This window comes from Callospermophilus lateralis, chromosome 7, assembly GCF_048772815.1.
Source record: "Callospermophilus lateralis isolate mCalLat2 chromosome 7, mCalLat2.hap1, whole genome shotgun sequence".
Lineage (NCBI taxonomy): Eukaryota > Metazoa > Chordata > Mammalia > Rodentia > Sciuridae > Callospermophilus > Callospermophilus lateralis.
This window is the reverse complement of record NC_135311.1, coordinates 6040494-6062129: the sequence shown is the minus strand read 5'-3', so window position 1 is coordinate 6062129 and position 21636 is coordinate 6040494. Positions and strand designations below refer to the sequence as shown.

Here is a 21636-nt window from a genome sequence, read left to right as displayed (position 1 = left end):
TGTATCTCTGCCATGATTAATAAATCTAAAGCCAAGATGAAGCCAGTGGCACAGCAGGTGCTGAGTGGGTGGAGTTCCAGGAGGGGACTCTGGGGTGAGGGAGGTGGGAGTCAGGAGCCTCCTGAAGAAAGTGGCCTTTAGGAGATTTGTGAGGAAAGGGCCAGTCGTGGCAGGTGGCCATGGAGGGCCGAGGTGCACGCTGGTGTGGCGGCAGAGGAGCAGAAGGACTTGAGGCTTCGGTGTAGTCTGAGTAAGAGGCGGTGACGAGGGCCTGCAACCCGAATGGGACACATTTCCTCCAGAGGTGGTGGGCCAGACAGGACAGGGCAGCCGCCAGCTTAGGGGGGCCGTGAGGAAGGAGGGCAGACAGTCAGGTCCCTGGCCTGAGTGACCTGTGAGGAGGATGCCGTGAACAGTGACAACAGGAGAGGAGGGTGGCTTTGAGGGAAATGAAAAATTTGGTCCAGAATATGTGGCATTTGAGGTAATGGCGGGTTACTTGAGTGCACAGATATCTAGGTAGTTGGTGCGAAGTGGCAGCTGGCTAGACGCGAGTTGCTTCAGGGGGCTGGCTTGGGTTGGCGGAGTGGGTGACGTCAACCTAGTGGACAAAATATAAACTCCTTAGACAAGCCATGGGGACTGAGGGTATAGAAAGGACAGGAGAAGGGGACAGAGATGATCTCTGATGCTGTGTCACCAGGTCCTGGGAGGAGAGTTTTGTGAAGGAGCAGCTTCATCTGTGGTGAGCCCGTGCAGTTTGTGGAACTGGGTGACCAACAGTGGAGACCCAGCCACGGCTCAAGAGCAGGGACGTGTATGACCTGTTAGCACAGTCATTGTCCTTCAGTTCCACGGAAGCTTGGGTGAAGAGACAGCGCCCAGTGGGTGCTGGGTAGAGAGGCAAACTGACCACAGATCCAGGCAGAGTGAGGGAACGTTCAGAGACGTGGGGAAGCTGCCCCCAGAAAGGAGCAGGGGTCGGCCAGCGCAGCCCACAGCTGACCCCTGTTTTGGGGAATGGAGATCCCGGTAAAGAAATCGTCCATAACCGTTGACATGCTGTGAGTGGCTGCTTTGTGCTATGGTGGCACAGCTCTCTGGCCCTTTCCAGAAAAAAGACCCCAGCCACTGGAGAAGAGTTCCAGGGTTTGAGGGGTCAGCCGTGGCCTGGGTTGGCATTAATGGTGATATCAGAGGGGCAGCTGGATAAGCCAGACATGTGGTTGACAGAGGAGCGGGAGGTCACTGTCATAGAGATCAAGGAACCCTACCACCAGAATCCCATGAGAGCCATCTGCAAGAATGCCAACGTCCCCTACTTGTGGGGAGTAGAAAGCACAGTGTTGAAGAAAGGGGCGCAGCTGCCCCTGGAGCCCTCAGGAGGACCAGAGGAGGGGACATAAACACAATGTGCAGCCCCTCCCAAGTCTGCAGCCCTGGGCAAAGGAAGCAGAGTGCCTCCTGCCACCCCAGCCCCATGAGCACCTCCTGCCTGCTGCACACTCAGTGCGCGGCACCAGGGAGAGGACGAGCCCCAGATGGAGGGCCCTTGTGGGATGGGCCACCGCTGCTCCACTGCAGTGCACATACGGCGACAGGAGAATGTGGGGTCTCTTGTGCTCACACAGCAGAGCTCAGAAGGGGGGGCCGTGGAAGCAACCCTCGGGAGGTAGCTGGGAGGGGAGGAGGCTGAGGGTAAGGAGGGGACCCTGCCCGGGTGCTTGGGAGAAGTGCCAGGTGTCCCTCCCAATCCCAGGCCTGGCCACCTTGCTGAGGAGCAAGGACAGTGTGCCAGTTCTGTAAGGACACCTTCCAGCTTCCCTAAAACCACACTGTGAGCCTCATGGGAGGGCAGTGACAAGCAGGGGGCCCGCTGCAGTCCCTCTCCATTTGACAGCCAGGGCTGACACGTGGGGAGCCTGGCTCAAGGGGGGGAGCCCTGGTCCATCCCCAGCCCCCTCACGCCCTTCCTTTTTCAGGGTTCTGGTTTTGGTTTTAAGACAAAATGCAATTTGTTTTCTGGTTCTGGAGGGTCTCTTGGCGTTGGTGGGAAGGTTCCTGTCCACTCTCCAAAACGCTGTGGAAAGGGAGACTAGTTAGGTCTCTGGAGAGGCTGGGGCACTCGAACCCCTGCTGGGTGCCCCTGTGCTTCGCCTCCTGTCCCCTGTGTGCCATTGGTGGCCCCAGGCAGTACTTAAGAGGTGGCTAAGTCACCCTAGCTAGGTCGTAAGTCACCTTTACAGCCTGTTAGAAACTGGAGCGTCTTCCCGGGCAGGGTCAGGAGGGGACTCCGCGGCCTCACTGCAGCCTGGTTCACTCCCTCTGCTCCCTCTGTCCACAGGGGTGTTTCTTCAACGGACACCGCCCCCGCCCTGGCCACGGCTATGAGCACAGCAAGGCCAGACAGCAGCGGCCGTGGCAGGAATCGCGCACCGATAGCTTCCGGCTCCAGCAAATAGAGTTTCTCAAGGGGCGGCTCCTAGAAGTGCCCCTGACTGGAACGCAGGCACCGTCCCTGCCACCACCAGTGGTCCCCCCAGGACTCTGGCCCAGGTTTCTGGGACCACCTGTTAGAGCCAGGCAGCCTGAGATCTGGGGGGTCTGCAGCGGCGTGCCTCTGAGAGGTCAGGGGCTGCAGACAGTGCCCCAGCTTCCCCTGCCAGGTGGCAGGGGCCTGCCGTGGAGAGGTGCTGACCGGCTTTCCTCCCACTTCCAGGGACTGAGCATCAGTCAGGGCCAGGAGGAAAGGGTCTTAGAGTTACTAAAGGAGCTCGGGGAAGGGAAGGACACCACAGCGCGGGAGCTGGCCAGGAAGCTCAGGGTCCCCAAGAGAGAGGTCAATCAAGCTTTGTACTCCCTGGCAAAGAAGGGTCAGCTGCACAGGCAGCAGGGGACACCCCCTTTGTGGAGCGCTGCGGCCTCCGTTCCGGCCCGGAGCCAGCCCGGCACACTTGTACAGCCTGACCTTCAGAGCCAGGGAGCCCCAAGCCCAGAGCCCAACTTGGAATCTGAAGAAAGTCTCCCCACATCTGACTCAGAAGATCCTCCTGAGCCTTTGGACATGGCTGAGATCAAGGAGAAGATCTGTGACTACCTGTTCAACGTGTCTAACTGCTCCGCCCTGAGTCTGGCTAAGAACATCGGCTTCACCAGAGCCCGAGATGTGAACGCAGTGCTGTGCGACATGGAAAAGCAGGGCGACGTCTACCGGCAAGGGGCCATCCCCACCTGGTACCTGACAGACAAGAAGCGAGAGAGGATGCAGATCAAGAGGAACACACAGAGTGCTCCCACGGCCACCCAGGGTGCTGTCCCTGCCACCAGCAGGAACGCGGCATTCCCCACCTATCACCTCCCCCCATCCAACGCCCCAAACAATACGATGACCACAGAAAAAGCGGAGAATGGGCAGGACCCGCTCATAAGGTTAGAAAGTAGACAGGAGCCCAGACCGGGGCCCATGAAACTGAGGCCACCTGTCTATCACAATGGCCCCTCAAAAGCAGGGTATGTTGACTTTGAAAATGGCCAGTGGGCCACAGATGACATCCCGGATGACTTGAATAGCATCCACGCGGCACCGGGGGAGTTCCGAGCCATCATGGAGATGCCCTCCTTCTACAGCCACGGCTTGCCCCGGTGCTCGCCCTACAAGAAGCTGACCGAGTGCCAGCTGAAGAACCCCGTCAGCGGGCTGCTGGAGTACGCGCAGTTTGCCAGCCAGACCTGCGAGTTCCACCTCATCGAGCAGAGCGGGCCCCCCCACGAGCCCCGGTGAGCCCCCGCCGGACGCGCCTAGGGCCGGACCAACAAGCCTCGGCCGATTGTGAGCGGTGCCCTTCGGTGGCCCTGTCCCCCTCTTCCTTTTTGGCCTTTGGCTGAATCATCCTCCTTTGGCCCATTCTCTGGGCGATGGGCCTGAGCCACCAGAATCCTGGCGGAGCCAAGGGTGGGGGGGGACTCTTGGCTGAAATGAGGCTTCCTTAGAAATCAGGGCTTTCAGGCACCGGGTCTCGCCTGCCCCTGAGGCCCTAGGCCAGGACATAACTCCCTCCCCACCTCCCCCTCGAGGTGGGTTCCTGGACGAGGTACAGGAACAGGACCGCCAAGGGTGGGCCACACAAGGATAAGGGTGTGTGCAGAGAGCCCAGGTGCACCACTCTGCCTGCTGAGGGTGGTAGTCTAACTTTAAACACCTCCTCTGCACAGAGAGGCGGGCTGGCACTGCTGAGAAGCACCTGAGGCTCCTTCAGACAGCTGGGGCTTACACTCTTGGCCCCATAGGCCAGGACAGACTGAGACAGGTGGGCCCAGAAAGGACCTGGAGCCATTGACTCAAGTCCAAGTGGCTGCAAGCCGCTGCTGGGCAGAACCAGAGAGAATGGGAAACATGCCACCAACTTGTATAGTTACGTGTCAGGTGCAGGGCCACGTCCTGAGCAATGTCCTGTCAGGTGATTTTGTCACTGTACCAACGTAGAGTGTGCTTACACAAACCTACGACAGCCACAGGTCACTGGGCAGTATTACCTGTGGGCCCACTGTTGTGTTACGTGTCCATCATCGGCCCAAACGTCCCCGTGGCGTGGCACGGCTGCTTTCCAGACTGAGCATCCCCCTTGGCCCTTGGTCCTCCTCTGACCGTCTTAATGGTCCCAAGTTGGCGTTACAGGGGAGCTGTTAGGAAGAGGGTGTGTCTGTCCAGAAGCTGGCAGGGCCGTGACGGTTTTGTCTCTGTTTGTGACAGAGGCTGAGTGGCTGTCCTCCTTTTCCCACCAGCCCCCTTCGCCAGAGTTGGGGACAGCCAGGAGTTTTGTGGTTAAATAATTTTTTGACCTTCAGCTATAGGAGCGTCGATGCCGTCTTAAGTACTTCAGAAGACCTGGGAGACAAGAAATCTGACCTCCTTTTCTAAATGAAACCCCAGATTGAGCGAAGAGCCAAGGAAAATATAGAAGCTTGACTACAACAGGCCTAGGCTGGGTCTAGCAGCCCGTAACAAATGCTTTTGGTTTTCTTTATAACAAGGGAAATTCCTCCACCTCAGGCTCGGAGGAAATTGAGAGGTCTAGCATGACTTAACACACGTTTTAAGAGTGAATTATCTTTGGGGGTAACTTAGGGACAAACAGCCCTGGAGGCTGCCCCGTCCTCCTCTGCCCCCTTCCCCAGCCTGCCCCTTGTCCTCCCACATCCTTCCCTTCTCCCTCCACCCAATGGGGCCCCAATGAGCGGCAGTGTGTGGAGAGCAGGAGACTGATATGGATCCACCTTTGCTCTCTTTCTTCTTTCTTTCCTTTTGCAGTGCTGGGGATCGAACCCAGGCTCTAATGCCACTGAGCCTCTAATGCCACACACCCCCAGGCCTTCCCTATTTTTTAGGACCTTCCTGAGGAGGCCAGTCCACCTCGTTTGCTTTAGGATGAAGGCTTTTGGGTTGCTGTCGAGACTATAATGGTGATTTTAGCCCGTTGCTTATTGCACACGACTTATTATATTTAAGGCATGGGGGGTCTCCTGTGAGCAAGGTTCCTATCACCCACTGTGGTGGCTGTGCATGCTTCACTGACCTATGGGGACAGAGTCACTGGCTGCTCTGTTCCCTAAAAGAACGGACAAGCTGCCAGGTGCCGTGGTGCACATCTTGGGAAGCCAAGGCAGGCGGACTGAGAGTTCAAAGCCAGCCTCAGCAACTTAGTGAGGCCCTGACCAACTCAGCCAGACCTGTCTCTAAATAAAATGCAAAAAAGGGCTGAGGATGTGGCTCAGTAGTTGAGTGTCCCTGATTCAGTCCCTGGTACCAAAAAAAAAAAATGAAGGGACAGGCCAAGCCTCCAAAGGGACAGAAGTTCCTGGCCTACCCTCCAAGTCCGCTCAGTGGGGTGGGACACGCGGGAGGGAGGTGTCTTTGGAAAGAGCAGAGAGGTGGCCCAGCTTGGCTTCTCATGTCTGACTGCTTCCCGCCAAGGTTTAAGTTCCAGGTTGTCATCAGTGGCCGAGAGTTCCCCCCGGCGGAAGCTGGCAGCAAGAAGGTGGCCAAGCAGGATGCAGCTCTGAAAGCCATGACGATCCTACTTCGGGAGGCCAAAGCCAAGGACAGTGGGAAGCCAGAGGACTTGTCCTGCTATTCCACAGAAAAGGAGCCAGAGGAGGTAGGGGCCTTCCCAAGGTGGGTCTCGTCTCTCAGGTCTCAAGGGGTAGCATCTTAACTGGCCCCTGGAAGCAATCCTGGTCTAAAAGCCCTGGTCTCTCGTCCCAAGACAGCTTCCTGCCTCCTCTGCCCTCCTCCAACCCACTCACCTCTCCTTCCCAGCCCCTCTCCTGCCCCCCTTGAACCTAGCTGGAGGTGCAGAATGTCAAACCTGGTAGAGGCTGAAGCAGTACGGTGCTCCGTCTCCACTTTGGGCAGATAACTTACTCTCTCCTGCCATGCCCGGGAAGTCCCCAGCAGCTCTGCCTTGGAAGGCCGTATCCGAGAGTCTCCCGTCCGTCCCTTCTGCGGAGGCGGAGCAGCTGGCCTTGTCTCACTTCTCGTGCTCTGTTCTGTCTTCTTGTCTCACTTTCTGCAGGCAGCGGAGCCCCAGCCCACCTCCACCTCAACCTCGTCCCTGTTTTCTGGGAAGAGCCCCGTCACTACTTTGCTGGAGTGTATGCACAAACTGGGCAACTCCTGTGAATTCCGGCTCCTGTCCAAAGAAGGCCCTGCCCACGACCCCAAGTACGTCGGGGGACGGTGTCTCCGCGAGGCTTTCTCAGAGACAGGCCCGTCTTCCTCCTCAGAGACGGCAGCTTATTGTCTCTGAGCAGTTTCTTCTGCTTCATGTGGAAGGGGCCTTCAGGACCTGGTTGCTGCTTGGAAAGCAGAGAAGCTGGAATCAGGAGTTCAGAGGGACCAAGGGCAAGGAGGGGTTGGTAGCATGGGGGTCACTATTGGTGGGACAGAAAGGTCCAGGGTTTGTGGGCCTGAGCAGCTCTCTGAGGGTCTGTGGACCCACATGCCCGAGAGGAGGGCTCTGGAGGAGGGGAAAGTTTTGCATGTTGAAAGTGGGGGGCCAGGCTGAGACACCTGGGCAGCAGGTGGGTGAGGGGCAGCGGCTGTGCAAGGCAGAAGTGACTATAGAAGGTGACGTGCACGAGAAATCGCGTGTAGTAAAGAACGTTAGCAAGTTGGGCCTGTCTCTGCAATCGCAACCTTCCTCCTCTCGGTCAGGTTCCAGTACTGTGTGGCGGTGGGAGCGCAAACCTTCCCTACCGTGAGTGCCCCCAGCAAGAAAGTGGCAAAGCAGATGGCCGCAGAGGAGGCCATGAAGGCCCTGCACGAGGAGGCCACCAACTCGGTTGATGACCAGGTGGGCGTTTCTCCTGCTGAAACACCACGGGGCGATCTAGCAACGGAGCAGGTCAGGGTGGCCCACGTTTCTTTGAGTGTTCATGGCTCCTTTTTGTTTGGCTGATTCTCCTTTAGTCTGGAGGTGCCAACTCAGAATCACTTGACAACCTGGACTCTGGGATGCCCAACAGGATCAGGAGGATCGGTGAGCTCGTCAGATACCTGAACACCAACCCCGTGGGCGGCTTGTTAGAATACGCCCGCTCCCATGGCTTTGCTGCTGAGTTCAAGTTGGTGGACCAGTCTGGACCCCCTCATGAGCCCAAGTGAGTGTTCCAGGCGCAGCTCCAGCTGGGTGTCATCAGGTAGGGGTGGTGTGTCCTCCAGGGAGAGAAAGAATGTGCACCGGCTGTGAAGGACAGGGAAGGCGGGTGATGAAACAAGCCAGCCCTCTCTCCACGGCCTCTTGGATGAAGTTAGTCTTCCATCTTGAGGGTACAGCTACTCTTCAGTGACAGTGAGCCTTATATATATATATTGCCGCAGTCCGGCTGCAGCAAAGTATCCGGGGGGTGACGAATTACTTGTGTAGATTGATGCAGCAGGAATGGAAGCCGTTTATTGTAGAATAAGAGCGGTATTTATACATTTTACACAGCTTATCTAATTAGCATTAAATAGATACAGCAGTCAACCAATAAGGAATCTCCACACTTAATGGCTCGCTTTTGTTACTTCACAAACCACTCCCTCTGGCATTTTGTCAGGCGCCATCCAGACTTGTTTACAGACCTTAACAATATATATACATTTTTTTTTACTTTTTTTATTTCTGAAAGAATATATTTATATACACACATAGAAAATCATTCAAACTGATCAAATAAGTCTATAGTGAAAAGTCTTATTTCTATCCCAGACTTCTCTCCTAAGATCCTCATGCTATCAACTTGAATTTCCTTCTGGAAATTTCTATGCATAATTAGCACAGTTTCCTTTCTTTTTTTCTTTTTTTTTTAAACAAAAATAAGCATAGAGCATGCTTTCTGTTCAACACCTTGTGCCAGTGTGTCTCAGAGATAAATACAAATCAGAATATACAGCTCTACCAAGGTCTCTTGCACAACTGAGTGATATTTCATTGACTAAATACTTGCAATTTTAAAATTACCTATTAAATAAGAGATATGACAGACCTTTGTTAAAATAGATACTGATGCACCACCACCTAGTTTAAGAAAATAAAATGTTGCTAATACTTGGGAACACCCCACCCCAACTTGGCATAATTTGTTTAAACCACTTCCAGTGACATTTAGGTTGCTTTGGTCACACTACTAGAAACACTCCAGTTGAATTTCCTCATACTGTATGCTTTTGCTTTCATTAGCAAAACTGTCAGTAGTAATTTTTTTAAATATTTATTTTTTAGTTATAGGTGGACACAATATCTTTATTTTATTTTTATGTGGGGCTGAGGATTGAACCCGGTGCCTCACGCATGGTAAGCGAGCGCTCTACCTTTGAGCCACAACCCCAGCCCCTATCAATAGTATTTTTAGGAGTGAAATTTTGGGGCCATGAGCGATATGTTTTTTTTTAAGGTTTAAAAATTTTAGTGTAGGTAATAGACTACTCAAAACTTTTTCAAAAATTCAGAAAAATATAAGAAGTTCATTCTCAGTCTCTCTTGGGCCTAGCGCTCATCTCCTATCCACAACCCAACCCCCACAACATTTAATGATTTTGCATTATAATATGTGTCTCTTGAGTGTGTTTGTGTAAATACAGGCAATTGCATCTCCCCTATTGGTTTCATATAAGCATTGATCTATAACTTGATCTTATACAACAATAAAATAGCATTATATATCCCTATATTTTTTTAATGATGCTGCAAAGTGCACGTGATTTAGTTAACCAGCTCCTCTTGGAGAATGTAGATTGTTTCCAGAATTCTGCTGTTATGAACAATAGTATAGCCTGTTTATGAGCATTCAAATTTTAATATGTAAATTTATGTAAATGAGTGATTTTCCTCCAATGAGATCACACCATCTTATGCTTCTACCAACAATATGCAAGAATGACTTTTCCCCAGCTCCACTCAGGCTAATATGATATCATCAAAATTGTTATCTTTGGGGGGCTGGGGATGTGGCTTAGGGGCAGAGCACTTACCTAGCACCTGTGAGGCACTGGGTTCGATCCTCAGCACCACACAAAAATAAACTAAGGCATGCTGTCTATCTACAACTACAAAAAACATTTTTTAAAAATCTTATCTTTGCCATTCTAAAATGGAAAAAAAACAGTATTTTGCTGTATTACAAAGATTAATCTGTTAGGATATTTATTATTACTATTTACCACATTAATAGATCACAGGAGAGAAACCACATAATTATCTCCAGAGATTCTGAAAAGGCATCTATAAAACTCAGCATCCATTCAGATTAACAAAACATGCTGTCAGTAAAATTAAGATGATTGAATACCTCCTTACCATGATAAAAATACATTGGAAGTCAAAAGCCAGCAGCTTATTTAATGATGAACCTAGAACTGTTCCCATTAAAGTCAGGAGGGAGACATAGTTGTCATCATTATTAGACATTATTCTGGAATTCTAGCCAATGCCAGTCAAGAGAAAGAAATAAGTGTATATGCCAAGCGTGTGGTGCACACCTGTAATCCCGGGGACTCAGGAGGCTGCACTGAGATCCTCCTCTCTCAGTCTCCTGAGTCTTGAGATTACAGACGTGTGCCACCATGCCCGGCATTGATAGAATTTTTAAGCACGTACTGTTCATGTACTCAGTACAACTTTAAGGCCAGCCTCAGCAACTTAACAAGTCCCAAGCAACTTAGTGAGATCCTATCTCAAAATAGCAAAAACTAAAAGAGCTGCAGATATAGCTGGTGGTAAAGCACCCCTGGGTTCAATTCCAAGTACCAAAAACAAAGAAAGAAAACCAAGTGTACAAAGAAGAAAGAGGTAGTTAGTTAATCATTATTTGCAGATGACTTGATTGTATACCTGTAATACTTATCTGAAAACTAAAGAAATGCATAGGCAGAGAATTGAGAAAAGTCGGAAATCGCAGTGTAATGCATAAGAATCCAGAGCTTGCCTGTGGGCTGGGCTGTGGCTCAGTGGAGGAGCGCTCACCTAGCACTGGGTTCCATCCTTACCACCACATGAAAAATAAATATATAAACAAATAAAATAATTTTAAAAAAGAGCTTATCTGTATGCAGGAATGAGCAATTGGGAAATGCAGTGGAAGAAATTACCCTATTACAACAGCAGCTAAAAAGATGAACTACCAGGTTGGGGTATAGCTCAGTTGGTAGGGTGCTTGCCTTGCACGCACAAGGCCCTGGGTTCAATCCCCAGCACCACAGGAAAAAAAATAAATAAAAAGATAAACTACCTAGGCACAGTCCTAATAGGAACTATGTAGGAAGAACGTTAAGAAAAATGGTAATGAAAGATATGAAGGAAGACTTGATTAAATGAGAGGAAGAATCTGTTATTAGACAGTAAAGGTTTTTGTGTTTTGGTTTTTTGTGGTCTGGGGATCAACTGAGAACCTCACATGTGCTAGGTATATATTCTACCACTGAGCTACACCCCAGGCCAAGTATTTTAAAGATAGCAGCTGTCCCCAGATTAATCTTCACACTTAATACGGTCCCAATAAAAACATCAATAGAATTTATTTTGGAAGTAGAAAACTTGATTCTGAATTTCATATGAAAAACAAATACATAAAAATAGCTAGGAAATTCAGGGGAAAAAGGACTGATCCTACCAGATTTTTTTTTTTTTTTTTTAGAATTTAACCTTTGTTTTTTAAATTTATTTGTTTTTTACCTGCTGCCGAGGGTTGAACCCGGTGCCTCACCCGTGACTGGCAAGCACTCTACCGCTGAGCTACAACCCCAGCCCCTACCAGATTTTAAAATAGTGTTGTGTTGTACATAGCTAGAAAAGTGCTTCCGGGGATCAGACGGGAGCACCCAAAAGGTCGAGAGCCATATGAATGGTATTTTTGTATATTGTAAACATAAGGCTCCAAATAAGTGGGGAAATGGAGGTAGTGGGGCTGCCAGCTCTCCATCCTGAAAACAAAACCAGAGCTGTTTGTCTGCCCCCTTCCCGACTCCCAGACCCCTACAGATCCAAGGTTTAAATGTAAAATAAATGAAATCAGATCACTAGATGGAAAGGAGGAGGGATGTTTCTAGAATCTTCAAGCAGCAAAGCCTTTCCAATCAAAGACACAAAACATAAAGTCATGAGGTAAAAAGCCCAGAAATGTTAATGGTAAGAAAAAAATGGTGCGTAGTCAAAAGACCACCTAAGAAAAACACCACGTGCCCAGCAGCCCGAGGGCTGATTTCTTTGATACATTAGGGGTTCTACAGAAATCCCAATGGAAAACCTTAGGAGAAAACTAAAGTATGTGAGCTGTACATTCATAGAAAAAGAAATACAGTGAATTGCCAGGTGGTGGCACGCCTGTAGCCTGTAATCCCAGCAGCTCAGGAGGCTGAGGCAGGAGGATCACAGGTTCAAAGCCAGCCTCAGCAACTTAGTGAGGCCTTAACCAACTCAGTGAGACCCTGTCTCAAAATAAAAAGGGCCAGGAATACGTCTCAGTGGTAAAGTGCTCCTGGGTTCAGTCCCTGGTACCAAAAGAGAAAGGAAAAGAAGTACAATGAATTGTCAGTAAACAGAAAGGTGCACGACCGCATTTTGTAAATTAAATTGACCGCTTTGACAGCATACCTACAAAACAGCGGTGCAGTTTAGCCTGTGCATTACAGCTGAGTGTGAGAACAGTGCCTCCAGCCCAGCGGTGCCACTCTGAACTCCTCTGCACGGCGTTTGTGCAGAGGTCTTCATGCAGCATTGTTCACAGCAGCAAGAGGCTGGACGTAGTCTCAAGCACCATCATTTGCACACTGGTTAAGTCAGCCGTGGTGCATCTCCGCTAAAGAGTGCTGAACAACCATGTAAAGCACAGCGTGTCTGTGTGAAACCATCTCTGAAACCTGTGCAGCAGAGTGGAAGGCACTGTGGATGGCAGGGGAGAGACGTAGTGTGTGTGTGTGTGTGTGTGTGTGTGTGTGTGTGAACACCCGCAGAGTATTTTCTGGAAGGATTACGACAGTCTGGTAGCTGGTAACTGCACTGCATCTGGAGAAGGAAGGACACATTTCATTGTATACTCTGAGCGGTTGGAATTTTTACTGGTGTGGTATCTAACTTTTCAAATTAAAAAAAAGCCATTGGCCTGGGGTTGTAGCTCAGTAGTAGAGAGAGCTCTCCCTTGCACACGGGAGGCCCTGGGTTCGATCCTCAGCACCACATAAAAATAAGTAAATAAAGTAAAGGTGTTGTGTCCACCTCCAATGAAAAGTAAATATATAAAAAACATCAAGGAGAAAAGCTCATGAAAATGGCACCTTGTTATACATTTTGTCTTTAGAATAACAACATTCATTTATTAGTGTTTACATGTGATTTGCATTTACTTTTATGTGAAATACCTTTTCTGTCCTTATCCAGTTTTCTTTTGATCATTACTCTTCATTAGCAAGTTAGAGCTTTTAACATAATAAGAAACCTTAACCCTTGACCAGCCTAACCCAACAGAGCCCCCAGGCTAGGAGGGCAGCAAAGGCTCTCCACTGCCCCCTTGTGGCTTCTGGAAGGGAAGATCAGCCTCCCTCCAGCTCTTTACTGGTTCATGCCCTTCAGTCTGAGCAAACCCCCAGCGCCTTCCACCCCACTTCTGGGGATTTAACCCAGGGGCACTCTACCACTGAGCCACATCCCCAGCACTGTTTATTTTTTATTTTGAGACAGGGTCTCACTAAATTGCTGAGGCTGGCCTCAAACTTGTGATCTTCTGCCTCAGCCTCTTGAGTCACTAGAATTATAGGTGTACAGCACCACGCCCAGCAAAACTCATTTCCTTTAAATTCATGCCTTTAATTCCTTTATGTAATAGGTTCAGTGTTTTTCCTTCTTTTCTTTTTTTTTCTCAATCACTGAGCCACATCCCTAGAACTTTATTATTATTATTATTTTCTTATTTAGAGACAGGGTCTCACTGAGTTGCTCAGGGCCTCCCTAAGTTTCTGAGGCTGGCTTTGCACTTGTGATCCTCCTGCCTCAGCCTCCTGAGACACTGGGATTACGTGCATGCACTACCATGCCTGGCTTTTCCTCTTTATCTTCTGTGAAATCCTTTCTGAAACTCCGTTGCTCATTCATTCAAAACACAAGGACTTATTATCAACTAAATTGAGAATGTGAAGAATTGCTGCCCCAAGTGTGCAGGATGTGTGACCGTAACACAGAGTTGGAATGTGCCGTATGGAGGGACATGCAATGTGCCGTGGGGACACAGGATATCGCTGCCAGCTCCTCCTGAGAAATCAAGGCAGGTGGCTTAGAGGACAGGAAACGCTAATATAGTAGCCACGTTTTCTCAGCATCTCATGCAGTAATATACTTTGCTTCCTTCTCATACGAATTGAGCTGGGTCCTCCGTTTCCTTTCTCTCTTGATGACCTCAGCCAGCTCTAGTATCTAAATGCCCTAGAGCACTACACACACTAGCCCAGACCTTCTCACACCCCAGATCCCTCCATCCAGCTGTTCACATGTCCCTTCGACTTGGATCGGCCTCCTCGACATGACATGTTCAAAGCACAGATGTCGATTTTTGCTTTCTTAACCTCCTTCCCTCCAGCCTTTCCCGTCTTAGTAAATATCAGTCCAGCTGTTCAAGCCCAAAACCCCAGGATCACCTTTTCCTCTGTGCCCTTCACCTCCTTCAACCAGATTATCCTTTGACTTCTATCCCAAGTCTCCTGCTCTTCTTCCTACTTCTAGTGTAGCATTCCAGCCCCAGCCACTGTGATATTCTGTCACCTGGATCACATCTGGTCTCTCTGCGATATTCACTCAACACATACCTACAGAGGTCCTTCTGCTAGAATAGGAGCCAGATGGTGACCAGCAGTCACCTAAGGAAGTATGAGATCTTGTGTCCTAGGGGGTCACAGAGAGCTGGAGTTCAGAGGGCAGTGAGGATCTGTGGAGGTAGGACTAGATTTAGGGAGCGGGAAGGCCCCCAAAGAAATGATCCCTGAGCTGAGACCCTAAGGGTAACCCAGAAGAAGGTTCTAGGCAAAGCATACAGTACAGTTGGCTTTCCGTATCCCCGGGTTCTGCACGCATCTGTTCAACCAAGTGTGGAATGAAATGTTTTTAAATTTGTTGATTATGTAATTCGAGTCTGTCTCTGTGCTAACCACAGCCAGACTTCCACTTCCTGTCACCCTCCCTGCACTGGGCAGTGTAGCACCTGCTCCCACAGCACTTACATTGTGTCAGCTGGGGTAGGTGACCTGGGAGGACGCCCAGGGACTTGAGCAGCCTCAGATCTCGGTTCTGCAGAGGTCCTGGGCCAGTGCCCCGTGGACACTGGAGGTGGCTGTCTCACCCGTCCTGTGGTAGGAGGAGAGCAGAGCTGGTACAGAGACGGGAGGGCCAGCGGTGAGCAGAGGGCAGGAGGGAAGCCCGGTGTGGACGGGGAGAGAGCCCTCTGATGGCCCCTAGGGCTGGCCTTGAGGTCAGTGCCTTTACCACAGGAGCCCTGGAGGGCCACTGCAGGTCTCGAGGGTCACTTTCTCTGTCCCACACTTTGGCCTGCTTTCCCAGCTTTTGTCTACCAGATTTCCTGTCCCACTCTGAGAGGACCACTTGGGACCATAATCTCTGAGTCCCACCAACACCCCGTCCTCGCTCCGAGCTGATACTCTTACATCCCACTTCAGGAAAACCATGTGAGAGAGGCCTGTCTTAATCCCCTGACCTCCCTCCCTCCCCCGAACTTCGCTCTGCCCCTAGGCACAAGGGAAGCGCCTTCTGCCTTCCCCCGGGTCCTGCCTGCCCTCCCTCGTGTCTGTTCTGGGGCTTCCTGCTTCCGTCATCTCCCCTGTCATCAGTGGTCCTTGCCATCAGCCTGGAGACACGGCCGTCCTGTGGACACCTTCCCTTGACCCGGGCCTCCCTCCAGAAGTACCCTGGGTCTCCGCTCCTTCACAGCCAGGCCTCTCAGGACAGTCACCCATGCTGAAAAGGCTAACCACCAGCCACATGAGGTTACTGAGCACTTAAATGTGGCAAGCTTGATCGAGGGACTGAATTATTGTATTTAATTTTGATTAATAGCCTCGTGTGGCTACCATAGTGGATAGCCAACTCCAAAGGATTCAGATTACATAATCAACAAACTCAGTCATTCTCATGTGTGTGTGTGCATAGACATGTACATGTATGTGTATATACACGTGTGCATGTATGTATGCAGGTGTCACACATATAAAACTATGTCTAAGAGTTCGTATTTTTTAGAAGTAGTCAGACACCATACCTTTATTTTATTTATTTTTACGTGGTGCTGAGGATCGACCCCAGGGCCTCACACGTGCTAGGCGAGCGCTCTACCGCTGAGCCCCAGCCCCAGCCTGAGTTCATATTCTTTTCAAAGGCAGAACAGTCATGAGATCCTCCTGGACCCCTGGCAGTTCGTTCCCTACTCCCCAACCTCTCTTCATGCCTCAGTCTCTCTCATTCTGAACTTGGCCCGCCGGCCAGGAGGGACCAGCTGCTCAGGACAACACAGAAGAGTGGGACTCTCGTGTGCTCGAACATGGAGACCAGCTTCTCCTACAGCTGGAGCCGAGGCATGCAGAGCCGCAGCCTCCGTGCTGCCGAGTCCTGTTTCCAAGTGGTGGATTCAGATCTGGTTGAAGGCTGGCTCTTGACACTTGTCTGCTGGGTTCCCAGGCTGCTCTGCTCTGTCATGCCCTCCCTCTGGGATCGCGGAAATCCCCAGGAAGGGTGGGGGCCGCTGCCTGCTGGGCTCCTGCCTCCTCTGTCGTCAGAGCCCAGGGCCCAGCCCAGGTCCACGTCCCTGCCCCACTGTTCATCTTGGGCCAAGCAGAAATCCACAGATGACTCCCCCAGAAAGCTTGGCTCCCCAGCCTAATGCTGTGCTTGTGAACATGCTCTCTCCAGGCTGACCCTTGTGAGGTGGTCAGGAATGGAGGGGACAGTGGGATTGGGTACTTTAAAATCAGACAGTTTTAAGTAAGTGATTCATGTGGGGAGAGAGATCTTTGCTTCTCATTTCTGCTTAAGAAGAAAGTCTAAATTTCGTGTTAGTAGTTCTTTAAACCCTCTTATTACTCCCTAATCTTCCTTTCTAGTAAAGACAGGCCTGGCTAGAGTCTTTGCAGATAATAGTACAGTATCTAGTCGGAATTAGTTTTATGATTTTATCACATTCGGCTTTATAGCCATCTTCAATTTATGGCAAATGGCACTGGTGTTCCCTTTGAGCACTGTGAAATTTCCTTTTTAAGTGTGTCGAGCACAATGGCACACGTAATCCCATCTACTCAGGAGGCTGAGGCTAAAGGATCGCAAGTTCAAAGCCAGCCTGGGCAGCTTAGCTCAAAATAAAAAGTAGAACAGACTAGGATGTAGTTCAGTGGTGGAGTGGCCCTGGGTTCGATCGATCCCCAATACCACCAGCACCCCGCCCCCCGCAAAAAAAAAAAAAAAGTGTGTGTATTTTTTTTAATATTTATTTTTTAGGTGTAGATGGACACAACACAATGCCTTTATTTTTATGTGGTGCTGAGGATTGAACCGGGTCCCACCCGTGCTAGGCGAGCGCTGTACCGCTGAGCCACAGTCCCAGCCCCTAAAAGATAACATCTTTATATATATATACACACACACATACACACAATGTGTGTGCATTTTTAAAGAATCAGTGTAGAGAAAACACTCATGGTCGTCCACAGGACATCTGGAGCTAGCAAAAATCATGTTGCGATTCATGAACAACCAAACTCCGGGAAATGCTGCCTTAGTAACATCTGTCAGAATGGACAGGTCCATATGTCTGCGAGACGGGCCACGCTGAAAGCCAGCCCAGCCCTTTCTGCAACAGCGTCCAAGTCTTGGTTTGTCTTTGTCCCGCTTCTCGTCCCAAAGGTTCATTTACCAAGCGAAAGTCGGGGGCCGCTGGTTTCCAGCCGTCTGCGCGCACAGCAAGAAGCAAGGCAAGCAGGAAGCGGCCGACGCGGCCCTCCGAGTCCTGATTGGGGAGAGCGAGAAGGCAGAGCGCATGGGTTTCACAGAGGTAACCCCAGTGACAGGGGCCAGTCTCAGAAGAACTATGCTCCTCCTCTCCAGGTCCCCAGAAGCACAGCCAAAGACAGTTAAGACGTCTACTTTTGGTGCTATCTTTTTGTTTTGGGGGTGGAGCTGGCTTGTCACTAGCTGTCATGTGAATTGTCCCTTGGCTATGCTACTAGCCTCAATAGAGCATCTAACTGGGACACTAGATTTGAAAGGGGAAAGAAAGGTGGTGCACGTGACCCCCTGCCCACTGTGAAGCATGGTGGACGCGGGTGTGGCTGCATGACCCTCACAGCCCCCTGTCCCCACAGCTCCCTCTCACTGGCAGTACCTTCCACGACCAGATAGCGATGCTGAGCCACCGGTGCTTCAACACCCTCACAAACAGTTTCCAGCCCTCCCTGCTCGGCCGCAAGATCCTAGCCGCCATCATTATGAAGAAAGACCCTGAGGACATGGGTGTCGTGGTCAGCTTGGGGACAGGTGAGAGAGGGTCTCCCGAGCCACCAGCCTCTCAGTGACTGGAAGCAGGTCTTCCTCACCCTCCCCTGAGTCCATGTGAGCAAGTCCAAAGCCGGGGACAGGCCGCGCGTCCCCTTGTCCTGACATGGATCTTAAAAAGCTCTGGATTTTGGCCAGGTGCCAGGGTGCCTTTAATGCCACCCACTCAGGAGGCTGCGGCAGGGTGATGGAGAATTCAGAGCCAGCCTCAGCAACTGAGCCAGACCTAAGCAACAGCAAGACCCTGCCTCTAAAAAAGTACTGCCAAGGGCTGGGCATGTGGCTCAGGGGCTAAGTGCCCACAGGTTCAATCCCCAGTACACCCCCCAAAAAAAGCTTTGCATTTTGGAACACTTCGGATTTCCAAATTAGGGATGCTCAACTAGCAGACTCTGCAAATATTCCAAAATCCGAAAAACTCCAGACTCTGAAACACTCTGGTCCTGAGCACTTGGGTAAAGAACACACCTGCGTGTCATTTAGCTACAGTCAGCTCAGGGTGGGGGTGGGCTCCTTCTCCCTAGGTAAGAGGCTGCGGGAGCCAGCAGCCGGCTGTCGAGGCTGTTCTCCCCAAGCCTGAAGACAGACTGCCCCACCCACTCCACCCTCCTTCTCCTTTGACCCTCCCCTTTTTGCTCCCAATCCTTGCCAGGGAATCGCTGTGTGAAAGGAGACTCCCTCAGCCTCAAGGGAGAGACCGTCAATGACTGTCACGCGGAGATCATCTCCCGGAGAGGCTTCATCAGGTGAGCGACACCTGCCGGGGCTGCCCCTGCCCACCTGGGCACGGTGGCTCGGGCACAGGCCTTCCTGACACCCCGGCAGACGGCAGGTCCCTGAGCCAGCAGGGGTGGCCTTCGTGTTTAGCCTGTGATCTGAGCCCTCGTAGAGCCAGTCCCCTCCGTGACCCTCTGCCTCCCCCCCCAGCCTGGTCCTAAGTCCCTTTTCTGCCAACTCTGCTGTCTTCTGTTCCTCAAAACAAAGTGACCCGGGGGCCTCGGGGCCTTGGGGATGAGGCGGCCTCCATCTCCATTTGAGGCCCTATCAGCACCTCGTGTGGCTGCGGCTTTCTCCTCTGGTTCACCTTTTCTCTCATTTGTGAAGGGAGGGGGGAAGAGGCAGCTGCCTCCCGAAGCCTTGAGCCAGTTCCTTCTGCCCTGGAGTCCCTGCAGCCGCCACGGCAAGGGGCCTTTGGCAGAAATGAAACCGACCCGAAAGGCTCACTGTGCTTTATGAAATGCTGAGGTCTCTCTGGGAAGCTTTCCTACCTGAGAAGCTAGAAGATCTGCACCAGGAAACTTGTCCCCACTTGGGGCTCAGATAGTGGTCAGCTCCAAGCACCATCTGCTCTCGCCAGAATCCAACCTGCCGCCTAACTGCACGTCTTTTACAGGTTCCTTTACAGTGAGTTGATGAAATACAACCCCCAGACTGCGAAGGACAGTATATTTGAGCTTGCCAGGGGAGGAGAGAAGCTCCAGATAAAAAAGACTGTTTCGTTCCACCTGTACATCAGGTCTGTACCCTGCCGGGCTCCCAGGATGGGCTTCCACCTGCTCTGCCGGCCCCTAAATCTGACCCCACACCACAGGCCGCACGCTCCACTGAGGTGCCATGAGGTGCACTCCCCAGTGGAGGATGACTGTCCTGGACACAGCTGCCCCCTCCAGCATCCCCCCTCCAGCATCCTGGTGGGCGCCAGGAAACATCCCAGCGCCAGCCACAGCAGACTAGGGACCCCGGGAAGTTGGAGGGAGATCTGCGCAGGTGAGTGACGGACACCCTGTGTTGCAGCACTGCCCCGTGTGGAGACGGCGCCCTCTTCGACAAGTCCTGCAGTGACCGCGCCCTGGAAAGCACAGACTCCCGCCACTACCCTGTCTTTGAGAACCCCAAACAAGGCAAGCTGCGCACCAAGGTGGAGAATGGTGAGTGCCACACAGGCTCTGCGAGACCCCCGTGTGCGCCACTCGTCACGGGGGAGGACTGTAGGAAGGGGAAGTTCCATTCTGAATTTGTAGGTGACGAGAGCCTGGCGGGGAAGAAAGGACAGAGCGTGTCCTCCTGGGGTCTCCACGGCCGGCACAGGCAGAGTGCTGGGGGAGGGCGGCCGCAGTGAAAAGTCGGGCCCTCCGTCTGGTGGCCTCGGACCTGGCCTCCTGCCCCCTCGCGCCTTCCTGCCTGTCCCTCAGCGTCTCCTCCCCGCCTGTCCCCCAGCATCTCCTTCCCCCTGTCCCCCTGTGTCTCCTTCCCCCTGTCCCCCTGTGTCTCCTTCCCCCTGTCCCCCAGCATCTCCTTCCCCCGTCCCCCTGCGTCTCCTTCCCCCTGTCCCCCTGTGTCTCCTTCCCCCTGTCCCCCAGCGTCTCCTTCCCCCTGTCCCCCTGCGTCTCCTTCCCCCTGTCCCCCAGCGTCTCCTTCCCCCTGTCCCCCAGCGTCTCCTTCCCCCTGTCCCCCTGTGTCTCCTTCCCCCTGTCCCCCAGCGTCTCCTTCCCCCTGTCCCCCTGTGTCTCCTTCCCCCTGTCCCCCAGCGTCTCCTTCCCCAGTGTCTCCTTCAGTCACCCCTGCTCCCTTCATGCTTCAGCAGTCATCTGCGTCACTGTCAAGCCCAAGTCAGGTCACGTCAGTTCCCTGCTAGCCACCCTGAAGTCTGAACAGCACCGCGTGGTCCAGCAGTCCCTCCTGGGCTATCCCCAGGAGAAGTGAAAGCCCAGGTCCACACAGAGCTAGTTCGGGCGCCTTCACAGCAGCTGGGCAGGGGACATGGCCAGCGCCCTCCCCTCCATGACAGAAAAGTAAAACCGCCACATCCATGCGAGGGACTGTCCTTGGCCATGACATGAAGCAAGCATTGACCCAGCCACAGTGAGGTCACCCTGAAAACGTCACGCTAAGCGAAAAAAGCCCGTCACAAAAGACCACGTTGTCTGATTCCATTTCTATGAAATATCCAGAATAAATGAGTTCTAAAGACAGGAAGTGCCTGAGAGGCTGCCCGGATGAGTGAGAGCCAGCTGAGGTCGGGTTGGGGTTGACAACATTCTAAAATCGTGCTGATGTATAATCCCATGGTCCATAACCTCAGAAATGCCAAAAATCACTGAACAGCATGCTTCAATGGCGAGTTGTGGTATGACTTGTATCTCAGTAAAGCTGGTATTTAAAAAAAAAAAAGCAAGCACCATGTAGGGTCTCCCACTGCCCTTGATACGAAGGCAGAACCTGAGCCAGGCGCAGTGGCCCATGCCTGCAATCCCAGCAGCTCCGGAGGCTGAGGCAGGAGGATCACAAGTTCAAAGCCAGCCTTAGCGAGGCCCTGAGCAACTCAGTGAGACCCTGTCTCTACTTAAAGTCCACCTCCCGGCCTCAGCCTGCCCAGTCTTCTCCTTGGTGATTCTCTGGTGCCTTGCACTTTCGTCAGCCCCTGAAACACCGAAACCCTGGCTGCCTCAGGCCGTGGCTTCTGCCCCTCTCGCTCTCTGTCTGAATGGGTCAGGAGTCTTCTCCCCCCAGCTGCTCCCTGCCTCCTGCACCCAGGAGCTGCGCGGTGCCGTCCTCCCTG

General features: G+C 51.9%; 1 protein-coding gene and 1 non-coding gene across 4 annotated transcripts in view; both read left to right on the top strand.

The window, feature by feature from the left end:
* The window catches only part of Adar (adenosine deaminase RNA specific), a 48816-nt gene that overhangs the window by 23146 nt on the left and 4034 nt on the right, over positions 1-21636 (top strand). For 2 of the 3 annotated variants that reach the window (XM_076862061.1, XM_076862059.1), the window contains exons 2-11: positions 2345-3777; positions 5972-6155; positions 6573-6721; positions 7214-7352; positions 7469-7659; positions 17430-17655; positions 17888-18059; positions 18730-18823; positions 19471-19593; positions 19872-20005. In XM_076862061.1, the coding sequence (XP_076718176.1) occupies positions 3065-3777; positions 5972-6155; positions 6573-6721; positions 7214-7352; positions 7469-7659; positions 17430-17655; positions 17888-18059; positions 18730-18823; positions 19471-19593; positions 19872-20005 (2125 nt within the window). In that variant the 5' untranslated portion in view covers positions 2345-3064. The remainder of the gene's footprint in view (positions 1-2344; positions 3778-5971; positions 6156-6572; positions 6722-7213; positions 7353-7468; positions 7660-17429; positions 17656-17887; positions 18060-18729; positions 18824-19470; positions 19594-19871; positions 20006-21636) is intronic. The other variant, XM_076862060.1, reaches the window with a different exon arrangement.
* On the top strand, positions 10669-10741 carry Trnaa-ugc (transfer RNA alanine (anticodon UGC)). Its single transcript has one exon. It is a non-coding gene; the product is annotated as a tRNA-Ala (tRNA).